The sequence below is a fragment of the Coenobita brevimanus genome, chromosome 100 (genome assembly GCF_032717465.1).
Source record: "Coenobita brevimanus isolate Jiangsu-jjx chromosome 100, ASM3271746v2, whole genome shotgun sequence".
NCBI classification, from domain to species: Eukaryota; Metazoa; Arthropoda; class Malacostraca; order Decapoda; family Coenobitidae; genus Coenobita; species Coenobita brevimanus.
This window is the reverse complement of record NC_137053.1, coordinates 38,179,269-38,191,971: the sequence shown is the minus strand read 5'-3', so window position 1 is coordinate 38,191,971 and position 12,703 is coordinate 38,179,269. Positions and strand designations below refer to the sequence as shown.

The 12,703-nt window shown below is 41.3% G+C and overlaps 1 protein-coding gene across 1 annotated transcript in view; it reads left to right on the top strand.

Annotated features, from left to right (window-relative positions):
* Positions 1 to 12,703, top strand: part of nonC (serine/threonine-protein kinase Smg1) — a 1,312,439-nt gene that overhangs the window by 616,738 nt on the left and 682,998 nt on the right. Inside the window, exon 24 of the mRNA XM_080284159.1 lies at positions 10,508 to 10,634. Within this exon, the coding sequence (XP_080140285.1) occupies positions 10,508 to 10,634 (127 nt within the window). The remainder of the gene's footprint in view (positions 1 to 10,507; positions 10,635 to 12,703) is intronic.

The following is a 12,703-nucleotide window of genomic DNA, read 5'->3' as shown; positions in this document are numbered from 1 at the left end:
GTGGGTAAAAGAAATTGAGGAAGTAAGGAGGATAGGGCCTTATAGGATAGGGGAAACAAGACCAAGGAGAGTCAAGTTGACATCAGAAAGTTTAGTAAATGATATGCTCAAAATGACCTGGAAATTAAGCACAGAGGCTGGAATGGAAAATATTATAATAAGAAAAGATTTAAATGAAGAAGAAAGAGAAGTTTTAAAATCACTAAAGAATCAAGCAAAGGAAAAAAATGATAAGAGGACAGAGAAAGAATTTAATACTTTTTTTTTGGAGAGTATTGGATACGAAAGTAAGGAAATGGGATATAAGGAAATAGAAGCGAAGGAAACTAAGGGGGATAACTGTGAAAAATTAGAAATTGAGGAAGCGGTACTGACGGAGAGAAGGAGAGAAGAGGGTATAAAAAACATGAAAAATAATTTGAAGGTTACATACACTAATATTGATGGTTTAATATTGGCCGGGCTTGAAATTAATGATTTCTTGAGAGAATATGAACCTGATGTCATGTGCTTTGTGGAGACCAAATTAAGAGAGGATATTGATGTTCATTTGGGAGATGGCAAATACAATCTGTGGAGAAGAGACTGAAAAGAAAAAACAGGAGGAGGAGTGATGATAGCGGTGAAGAACAACATAAATGTAGATACTGTGGAAATGGGAGAAGGCAGGGCTGAAGTGATATATATGAAATTAGAAACTGGAGAGAAAGTGAAGAGAGATATGGCGGTAGTGTATGTTCCCCCCAAGACGAGAGCATGGAATGATGACGAATATCATGAGATGTTGTCAGATATGGCTAGCTATTTACAGAAAATAATTGAGAAAAGCAATAATATAATTTTGGTGGGTGACTTTAATTGTAAAGAGGTGAACTGGGAGGAATGGGACTCAGGAGGCAGCGAGGACTCGTGGGGCACTATATCATTAAACATAATAATGAATAATGTGATGACGCAATGGGTCAGAGAAGAGACACGGTTCCGAGGTGAGGACACACCAGTAAGGTTAGATTTACTGTTTACCAAAGAACCCGATGTAATAGAATCATTGAAATATTTCTGTCCTATAGGAAAAAGTGATCATGTGGTCATTGAGTTCCAGATGATAATAGGGAATGTCGATCCAAGAAACGAGCTTCATAGACAGGGAAGATACAACTTTGGGAAAGCTAATTTCATAGGACTGAGAAACTTTTTTGAAAATGCAGAGTGGAGAAAATTTTAGAGAAACAAGAGAGATACAAAGGAAGTGGGATATCTTTCTAGACCTCTACAATTTGGGAGTGGAAAAATTTGTACCAAGAGTAAGAGGGAAAGAAAACAGGAAAAAGGAGTGGTTTAATAGAAGGTGTATGATAGCAAAAAAAGAAAGAGATAAGGCATGGAACAGCTGGAGAAAGAGGGGCAACACCAGAACAAAAGAAGAATATAAAAGACCTAGAAATGATTACACAAGAATATGTAGAGAAGAAGAAAGGAATTTTGAAAACGGTATAATAGACAAATGCAAGGATGAACCTAAACTGTTCTATAGATTTGCTAATTGCAATTGAAACAAAGGGAAGGAATCACTAAATTGAAAGTAGAAGGAGAGGTCTATAAAGATGCAGCAATGCAAGCTGAAATAATGAACAAATGTTTCCAATCAGTTTTCACTAATGAAAACGAGTTTGTGGAAAGGGAGGGAGTGACTAGAAATGTACCGGTGATTTCATTCATTGCCAGACGCCATGTATCCCACACGGGGTGGCCAAGGGCTTTGAGTTAATTGTTTTACAGGGAGGGGCACTAATCCTCCACCAACCCAACTTGACACGTAGGGATGCCAACAGCATCTGGTGTTCCCAGGCGATCACCCATCCAAGTACTAACCAGACCCAAAAGATATAAAAGTGGAGGTACAGGAAGTGTTATTATTGGAAACTCAAGATGTAAGGAAAGCCCCAGGACCTGATGGAATTTCTAATTGGGTACTGATGGAATGAGAGAACAACTGGCAGATAAAATTCACAGTTTAATCATGTATTCCCTGGAAGAGGGGAAAGTGCCACAAGAATGGAAGAGGGCAAATGTGGTACCAATTTATAAGGGAGGAAACAGGGAAGAACCCCTGAATTATAGACCAGTGTCTCTAACCAGCATGGTCGCAAAATTGTGCGAGAGAATCCTGAAAGACAGATGGATAAAATATCTAGAAGAGATGAATATTTTGGCTGAATGTCAGTTTGGATTGAGAAGTGGAAGGTCATGTGTTTCTAACTTGTTAAGGTTTTACTCAAGAGCGATTGACGTGGTACAGGAGAGAGATGGTTGGGTGGATTGTGTGTACTTAGACTTAGAGAAGGCCTTTGACAAGGTACCTCATAAGAGACTAATGTGGAAACTAGAATATGTAGGAGGACTGAAGGGGAAACTCCTGGAATGGATGAGAGACTTTTTGAGAGACAGACAAATGAGGACAGTAATAAAGGAAAAGATGTCTGGATGGAGGGAAGTAACAAGTGGAGTCCCCCAAGGCTCGGTGTTGGCACCAGTAATGTTCCTGATTTACATAAATTATATGGTAGATAGAGTGAACAGTTATGCAAGTCTGTTTGCTGATGATGTAAAGATCTTGAGGAAGATAGAGGTTGAGGATGATTGTAAAATGCTGCAGGAGGATCTGGATGGGATACATGATTGGAGCCGGAAGTTGGAAATGAAATTTAATGTAAAGAAATGTAAAATATTGGAAATGGGTAAAAGTACCAGGAGGCTATCAATGAATTATTTGTTGGGTAATGAATTAATCACTAAAATGAGAGAAGAGATAGACTTAGGAGTGCTGGTCCAAGATAGTTTGTCACCTGAAAAGCCATTAATAAGATAGTTAGAGAGACTTATAAACTCCTGACTAACATAAGAGTAGCATTTCTTTATATGGATGAGGAGATGATGAAAAAATTGATAGTGGCCATGATCCGCCTCAGGTTAGAATATGCAGCGGTAGTGTGGTCCCCACACAAAAAGAAAGATATAAACAAGATTGAGAGAATACAAAGAACAGCAACCAAAATGGTCCCCAGTCTGGCAGATCTGTCATACAGAGAGAGGCTGGAAAAGCTGGATTTGCCTTCCTTAGAGGAAAGGAGAAAGAGGGAAGACATGATTGCAGTGTTCAGGACCATGGTGGGAGTGGATAAAATTGACCGAGAAGATCTGTTTTTATGGGATAAGAGAGCAACAAGAGGACACGGAATGAAATTGATGAAGTCGAGCTGCTTGAAGGATATCAAGAAATATAGCTTTCCTTACAGAAGTATAGATTTATGGAATAGCCTGGACAAAGAGATCATCCAGTCTAAAAACTTAAACGAGTTTAAAGCTAAGTTTGACTTACTGAGAAACAGCGATGGGAACCCACGAGCATAGCATATTTCATGTGTATCTCAATTAGGTATATTGGGTAAATACATAAGTATTTGGAATGACTTAGACAAAAAGGTGGTGCAAGAGAAAAACATTCATGTGTGTAAAAGTAAACTAGATAAATGTGGATATGGAGACAGGACAACACGAGCATCGCTCAGTTCCTGTATACTACAAATAGGTAAATACCCACACACACACACACACACACACACACACACACACACACACACACACACACACACACACAAATAGAAGAACACAGTATGATAACAGAAAGGCAATTTGGTTTCAGAAGTGGAAAATCTTGTATTTCTAATCTGTTAAGTATGTGTTACTAATCTATTAAGTAACTATGACAGAGTTGCAGAGACATTACAGAACAGAGAAGGATGGATGGACAGTATCTTTCTAGATTTCAAGAAAGCATTTGACAGTGTACTGCACCAATGACTTTTATGGAAACTGTACCATCAAGGAGGAATGCAAGGCAAACTGTACTGTTGGATGAAAGATTTTCTTAGAAAAAGGGAAATGAGGGCAGTACTAAGGGAAAATTACTTTATGTATGGAAGTGACTAGCGGAGTTCCACATGGCTTAGTGTTGGCACCAATTATGTTTTTAGTGTACGGGAAGCTTGCCCCTAATGCAAAGGTTTCGTTCCAACTGTGGCGCTTTCGGCATGAAACCGCATAAGTTTTAACTACTCCTCATTTTGCTCCCTAGACCCCCTAAATGTGGTGTTTTGCTGTTATCTGCCATTGGTAATCAATATGAAGCACTTTAAGTGGTTAGGAGGTTTATTTTAAAGTTATAACATACAAAAACAGTACTGCACAGCAAAACTTCAAGACACAAATACGTAAACACAAGGCAACATTCCGATGCCGATTGGTTTGGGGCAATTCGTCGTCAAGTCAATTCGTCATCACAACAATAACAAGACAATTCACCGTCATTAATGATGACAGCTGTGGATGACGCTAGAGTATAATTCAAAGGCGAAATCAGTATATTTATAGAATGACGGGGAATCGTTCAGGGTGCGAATTGTCCTGACTGGGAATCGTCCATGTTTTGACGGGGATTTGTCTGACGGCGCCTTGACTTGACGGAGAATTGTCTCGGAACCCGCCGATCATGGGTAATCATATAAATCAGGTTAATTGGTTACAAGGCTTTATTTAATGCTTTAATTTTATTTAAGTGCTTTAACATACATACCAGAACAGTAAATATTTAACTTACTAATACAGTACTGTGGAAAATCAGTGCAGCAAATCTTTAATACACAAATAAAACAGGCAATATTCCGACACCTATCAGGTAAACTGGTTATAAGACTCTATTTCTTGCTTTAACGTTCATAGATAGTACTTTAACATATACATAAACTTACCAGAACAGTAATATAAATATTTAACATACAAATACAGTACTGTGGAAAAGCAGTACAGTGAATCACATGATCACGTGATCAAAACGAACCGTGTTCACCGCGTTGAGGCTCGAAGATTTGGCCTTTCAAAGGCCTCTTGTGTAATTTTATAGTTTTCATAAAGGTTCTTTAATCTTACATTGTCTTATACGTATCCCAGCACTAACCGCGTATAATTGCGAGCGCATTCGGGGAGAACGTTTTCGAGATGAGCTTACTGTATATAATTGACATAGATAGTAACATTGGAAATGAAAGCTACTTAAATATATTTGCTGATGATGCAAAAATACAAAGGAGATTCACTAACACAGACCTTTGTAAAGAGCTACAAGAGGATTAAATAAACTTCATGAATGGAGTAATACATGGCAATGGAATTCAATGTGGACAAGTGTCATGTAATCAAGTTTGGTAAAAGTGGGAAAATACCAGACTGGAATTATAAGCTAGGAAGTAAAGCCCTACATACAGTATATCAGAAATAGAGAAGGACTTAGATGTGATTATCAGTAACAGACTATCTCCGGCAGACCACACAAGTGAGAAGGTATGGAACATGTATATGCTGCTTGCAAATATGAGAATAGCATTCACATATGTAAATGAAGACATGCTGAAAAAGATAACAACATTTATCATCAGAACAACCCTGGGGTATGCATCATTAGCCTGGAATCCTCATCTCAAGAAACACATAGATAAGATTGAAAAAGTTCAAAGAGCCGTTACAAGATGGGTACCAAGTTTAAGGGATCCAAGCTATGGAGAAAGATTAGAAAAACTGAATCTGCCAGCACTATAGGAGAGAAGGAAAAGAGGAGACATGATTATGCTATTTAAATGCATCAGGGAAGGAGAAAATAGACATAAATGAATATATAACCTATGGGGAAGCATCAACAAGAGGACACTGCAAAAAACTTCATAAAAAGAAAGATGATAAAGATGTAAGGAAATTTAGTTTCCCAAATAGGGCAGTTGATCAGTGGAAGCACTACTGAATAAAATATTGTGTGCCAAAACAATTTGTAAATTTAAGGAGATGTATGATGAAAATGTTTTAAGACACGGGACAGTACGAACTTGACTCATTCCTGTAAGAATACAATTAGGTAAGAACAGATAGGTAAGGACACACACACACACACACACACACACACACACACACACACACACACACACACACACACACACACACACACACACACACACACACACACACACACACACACACACACCGCTCACTGGTGCAGTGGTAATGTTCTCGCTTGCCATCTGGTAGACGGGAGTTCGCGCCTCGCTCAGGTTGCGAAAAGTTTCACTGATGAAGTGGGTGGTTATTGTCCCCCTTGAGCAAGGGGACGGGTGTATGCGTGTGTGAAGGTCACAGCCTTGCCCTTAGATCGGACTATATGAGCTCTCAGCTCCCTTCCAGGAGGGTAAAAGTTGACAATCACGACCATCAGGTGATCCTGACCGACCCGGTGAATTACACACACATGCATGCATGCATGCATGTACCCACATACACGTGCACACACACACATGAAGAGAGAGAGACAGACAGACAGACTGACAGAGAAGGAAGATAGGAAGGAATATTGAAGAATTTACACGTAGCCATAGCATGTCTATATGGCATTGCAGGAGTAGAGGGAAATAAAGGCCAGAAGAGACACAAATATCAAGAAGAGCGGTAGGACTGAAGAGCAGAAGAGGACAATAAGGAGAGAAAGACGGGAGACAAAGAGACCCCATTTAGTCGCCTCGTATGCCAAATAGGATACCGGGGAAGATTTCTTTCCCTTCCTTCTCCAGGGGGGAGAGAGAGAGAGAGAGAAACTGACAGATACACAGACCCACAGCAACACAGACAAAAATAGACAGAGACACAGACAGACAAAAACACATATAGACAGACTAAAGCATATACAGTACATCCCAACAGTACTCGAGTTCCTAGTATGCGATCCCCCTTGTATGCGAGGACCTATTTTTTTTTTTTTTTTTTTTAGTTTATTTTTTATTAGTACACGAATTAAACTCCTTGTAAGCGAGACGGACAGTGAAGAGTGGCCCAAATCAGGGGTTACCCCAAGTACATGACATTGCCCCCCCAAGAAACGATAACGATTACTGACGCTCCGCCCACCTTGTGATATCGATGTTGCTCACTCGTCACGTGATGCCCATGTGCACTGCATGGAGGGTGGTGAGGTGAGAGTCCCAGCAGAGAGGAAACACACATGCACAGAGGGTACACTCTCTGTTCCAGGTACGTCCCCGTGTACTCTGAGACTATTTTTTTTTTTGTAAGCCAGGATGTCTGCCCCCTCCTCCAGGAAGAAGAAGTGCATCACTCATGCCATGAAGATGCAAGTCATTAGGAAGAAGAAGAGTGGAAAGGGTAACACGGCCATTGTCAAGGAACTAGTCTTGGCAGAATTGTCCGTGCGAACTATATGGGCTAACAGGGAGGCCATAAAGAAGACTGTGAAGACATATGGGACGGCGGCATTGGACGGGAGAAGCAGGCTGACCAACCAGGCTATAATTCTTATGGAGCGGTACCTGGCTACATTTATCCTGAGGAAGGAGAAGGAAGGAATTCCACTGAATGGGCGCTACATCAGGGAGCAGGCCAAAATTTTCTGCAAAGCTGCAGCTCTGAAGCTTGCTGTAAAGAAACCATTTAAAGCCTCCGTGGGATGGCTTTGCTGCTTTCTGAAGAGGAAGGAGCTACGTCACATTCACCTCACGGGGGAGCGTGCATCAGCGGATGAAATGGTGGCCAGGGATTATCCAGCCATCCTAAAGGGGATAATCGATGAGGGCGCTTACAGCAGGGACCAAATTTATAACATTGATGAAACAGCCCTATACTACAAGGCTGTGCTGAAGTGTGCTTATATCAGTAAGCACCAGCACCAGGCCCGGGGCAGAAAAATCGACAAGAGCAGGATAACAGTCATGTTTGCCATGAACTTATCAGGCTCACACAAGATGCGTCCTGTTGTGGTGCATACCGCAGCACACCCCAGATATTACAAGAATCTGAGCTGCATGGATGACAGCGGTGTATACAGGTACAGCAACTCCAATGGTTGGATGACGAGTTGCATCACTTCTGAGTGGCTGTTGCAGCATTTCATCCCTGATGCCAAGGCAAAATCCCGGGAACTTGGCATCCCCTTTAAGGTGCTTCTCATTCACAACAATGCCCCAAGTCATCCAACCTGGCTAGCAGACCTCAGCAAGGAATGCAAGATCATTTTTCTGCTCCCAAGAACGACCTTTCTCATCCAACCACTAGACCAGGAGTTGATTGCAACGGTCAAGGAGCTATACCACCAATGCCTCTACAGTCACCTCCGTAGCAAGACCGACAGCTGTGAGGAATTGCAGGCAATTCTTGACTTGAACACAGTTGGGAGTGATGTCATGGATGCCGAGGATGGTTTGGACTCGCCACCTGCTTCACCCGCTTCATCCTCACCACTCACAGCACCCGCACAACCAACTTCAACTCCTGAATAGACTATTATGGCTTTTTGGTGGTCTTTCAACCTGAAAGATGCCATCACTCTCTTGTTGTCCCCTTGCTCAGATATAACCACTGCAACAATTAACCATGCTTGGCACTTCCTCGTACCACACCTGTGTGAAATCGCACCGGGAAGCGGCTTTCAGTCCCTGGCCACTGCCAAGGCAGCCACTCTCACAAGTGTACAAGCTGTGCCCGGGTTTCAGGCCGTCTAACTGGAGGAGATCAGGGGTTTACATTCGGCAGCAGCAAAGCAGGATCCCCAGGAAATCGTGCAGCGAGTGGACGAGGCCGACGCAGGGCAGGAGATCGCAGCAGAAAAGGCAGCAACACCAGTGATGGAGAGTGAAGATTTGTCCATGATGGAGATCAACCAGGTACTGTGTGCCCTTGATAAATTCAAGGAAGAATTCAAGGACATCGATTGCTCTCAGTTGCAAGTGGAGGAGGTGATGTCTTCACTGGACAAAACCTTCTGCTACTACACCGACAAGTACAACCAGGAAGTAAACAGACAGAAGCAAACACTCATCACCTGTTACCTTTGGCTTGAACAAAGTGAGAAATCACTCCCTTCAACATCAGAAGAGCCATACCCTGAGGAGGATCAAGAGACTGATTCATTATCAGAGGTGTCAGAAATAGACTTTGAAAGGTTTATGAACGAAGCGAGTGCATTAGCTAGTGAAAGTGTCAAAAGTGCTGGTGACGAAAATGATGAGGAAGGTGGTGTGTCGGGTGGTGTTGTGGGTGATGCAGGAGATGCTCGCTAGGTGCTTCATCCTGCTTCATATCCTCTTCTTACCTCCATCATGCCTATTGTCCTCTTGGGTAAAGGTGAGCAGCCATATTCTTGTTGGTTTAGTTAAGCCATATCCTTGTTGATTTACCTAGTAAAGCCATAATCTTGTTGGTTTACTTTATCTTAGGTAATATGTCTTAGATAGTTTCCCTGTATAGTACAATACTTAGGTCTGAAAGGCATCTCAAGGTTTGCCCATGAAGGGGAGTGCTGCCCATATGTAATTTTTCCCATAAGTTTATGTATTCACAGTACCTGAATTCCTAGTATGCGACGTCCTCTGCCGCCCATATACTCGCGTACTAGGGGGATGTACTGTATAGACAAACTCAAAATTAGAGAGAAATGGAAAACAAGACAAGGAGGAGGACTGACAGAAAGTAGACAAGTGGAAAAAATAACAGACGACATGAAATGCACTCAGAAAGCCAGACAGAAAGAATGACAAACAAATACAAAAAAAGAAAGAAGGAAAGCAGAGAAAGAGACAGACAGTCAGAAAGACAGACAGACAGAATAAATTACAGAAAGACAGAGGGACAGGATGGCAGGTAGAATGTCAAACATAAATGACAAATGCAGATAGACAAAAAAGAAAAAGAAAAAAAAAATTGCAATTGGATATGCTTCAAACTCCCTCACACCACCTTAGTCTGATGTGGAATGTGTTTGGATCTAAGTGTGTGAACCTCTGCATCATGAAGCCTTCCCAGACTACTGAGCCAGCTAATGTTTGTTCTCGTAGCCTGTCTCCATACTTATCTTTGACTTCCCTTTCACTAGGAGGATAAAGGAACTTTTGCTAGTTGCTGAACATGCATATATGTGCTTATTTTAAATGAGCAGATAAGACATTAGTGTCTTGTGAAGCATTAACTGGAGTTGAGAAATAATGCAATGCCCCACAGCTATCAGAGTCTGGAGTGATTCCTTTTGCTACCAATTAACATGCTTCACCCATGGCTTGCTGTAACTGGCTAGTAAGCTCACTTCCAAAGGATATCACCAGATATATTTGCCACAAGTAGAAGGTTGACTTTTAGCCTTGCCAAAACTTTTGTTTTCAGTATGGCAGTTTTTGTGTGAATTTTCTGACATGAGATGGGATCTAGAATGTAGAATATTGGAGTGATGAGTTACTGGATGTGTGATCCAGTAACTGGGTGCTTTGTTAGTAATTTTTCTACTTTTTCTTGTTCTTGTTTGAAGCATCTTTCCATCACATGTATTGGTGGGTAGTGGGGTTAGGATGGTAATGATGAATGAGATGAATTATGTACAGTATGTTACTGATAAATGCACCCTATTCAGAGAGGCCATTATGAATCTGGTGTCTGAGTGTGAGGGTGAGGTGGAATGGTTGCTGCAGCTGTCCACATTTTCCTCGCACACTATCATGCACCTTCAGCTCCTGCTCTTCCACCAAGTATTACATGAGGTAAGTTTATACTCCATGACTGTAATTTTACATTGGCCTGATTCATGTGATTTAGAAGAATAATGGGAAGCAACTGAAGGACACATTTCAGGAAAGGAGGTTGTGCATTTATAATTCTTATTTTAGGTGCAAAGATGCACATAAATACTGTATACATGGTATAGAGGGAATGGAGATCATGTTGAAAGGAGGCTGATTGATTACATGCTCATAGAGAAATTGATGCTGGGTTGCGTTGCTGATACATTGGCAGTGAGAGGACGATGTAGAGTTTTGTGATCACGTGATTGTGGTATGCAAGATCAAGCTGAGAGGAATGAGGTGGACAGAGAGAGAGAGGAGCTGTCAGGGAGAGAGACTGAAAGTCAAGAAGCTGAGAATCAAAGAAATGGCAGATGAATACAGGGCCAGGGTATGGGAAGAGTTAGAATCAGTGAATTGGAATGAAATGGATCTGGACAACTTGTGGAATGTAGATAGGGATTGCTTAGTTAGGAATGCTAAAGTGGTGTGTGATGTGGCAAGAGTAACAACAAAGAAGAAAGGTACAGCATGGTGGGTTGAAGAGGTTAAGAGACCAGTGGAGGAAAAGTGGAAGAAGTTACTAGAGTGGATACAGGACAGGCATTCAGTTGAAATTAGATGTGAATATACTGAGATCAAGATGCACATAAAGAGACTAGTGAAGAGGAAAAAAGGAGGTAAATGATGATCTAGGAAGAAAAATGAATACCACTCTGAAAGTATTAAGTTATTCCGGAAAGAGATGCGGAAATGTAGAAGTGACAGTGGAAAGAAATGCGAAAGTGTGAAGGATGTAAGTGGTAGATTATTATCCCATAGGGATGAAGTAAGGACCAGATGGAAAGAGTACAGGCAAACCCTGGTTTAACAATGCAATTGGTTAAGTAAAAACTCATCGTTAGGCGATGTATTGTATATCAGGGCTGATTTAATGTGTATAGGGAAGTGTTTTTGAGCCTTGGGTTTCCTCTCCAGCCAAGTCCTAAACTCACTCAAATGAGTTCAAAAACAAGTTTATAGGCAGTCTCAATGGTCTAACAGCTGTAAAAGAAGCTAACCTACAGTAAGCCTAAAACCAGTGCCAATCTTGTGTGTACCCAGTCAAAATCACTGTAGAATGCGATCTGCGACTCGTATTCAAACCTGGTAGAGAAGGAGCAGCAGTGTTGTACACAGTCACATCATCAGGTGGTCCAGGGATAATTAAATAAACATTTGTTATGCTTAATAATAATGTTTTAATGACACAGAATCATCCAAGGTGTGTGATGGAGAATAATTGATGATTTGGCAGGGAATTCTCTTGACGGGGAATGCGATCGAGATAGCATTGTCAACAGCCTCTCTTTATGTCGTTTTAGTTACTGTTTTGGTTGGTGAGCCCCATTAATTTCTTCTGTCCTATTTTCCAACATCTGTTTAGAAATTCCTTTGTATTTTCAAAGCATTTTCCGTTGAACAGGCCAAGTAGAAGCACATGATTTATTGATGTCGCTGTTTTTGTCAGTGCATGAAATATTTACTCTTTAAGGCTGTCATAATTATTATCCAGTGTTGTTCAATCTGTATATGGTTGGGGTTATAAAAGAGATACAAGGTAGGGCAGTGGATGTTGGAGTGGCCCTAATGAGGGAGGGGAGTGTTTGGAAACTCCTTGTACTGTTGTTTGCTGATGATACTATGTTGTTAAGTGAAGACAAAGGGGAGCTGCAAGGCTTGGTGGATGAGTTTGGGAGAGTGTGCAATAAACGGAATTTAAAGGTGAATGTAGGGAGGAGTAAAGTTATGGTCTTTGAGAGAGGTGAAGTCAGTGAATGTGCAGTGGGGCTGGATGATGAGGAAATGGAAAATGTGAGTATGTTTAAGTACTTGGGTAGTGTGATGAGTAAGGACGGAAGTTTGGAGGGTGAAGTGCTTGAAAGGGTACAACAGGGAAGAAAGGTTGCTGGTTCCTTGAAGGCAGTGATAAGAAACAGGGAAGTGAGCATGGAAGTGAAAAAGTTATTACATGACAGTATTGTGATACCAACTCTGATGTATGGAAG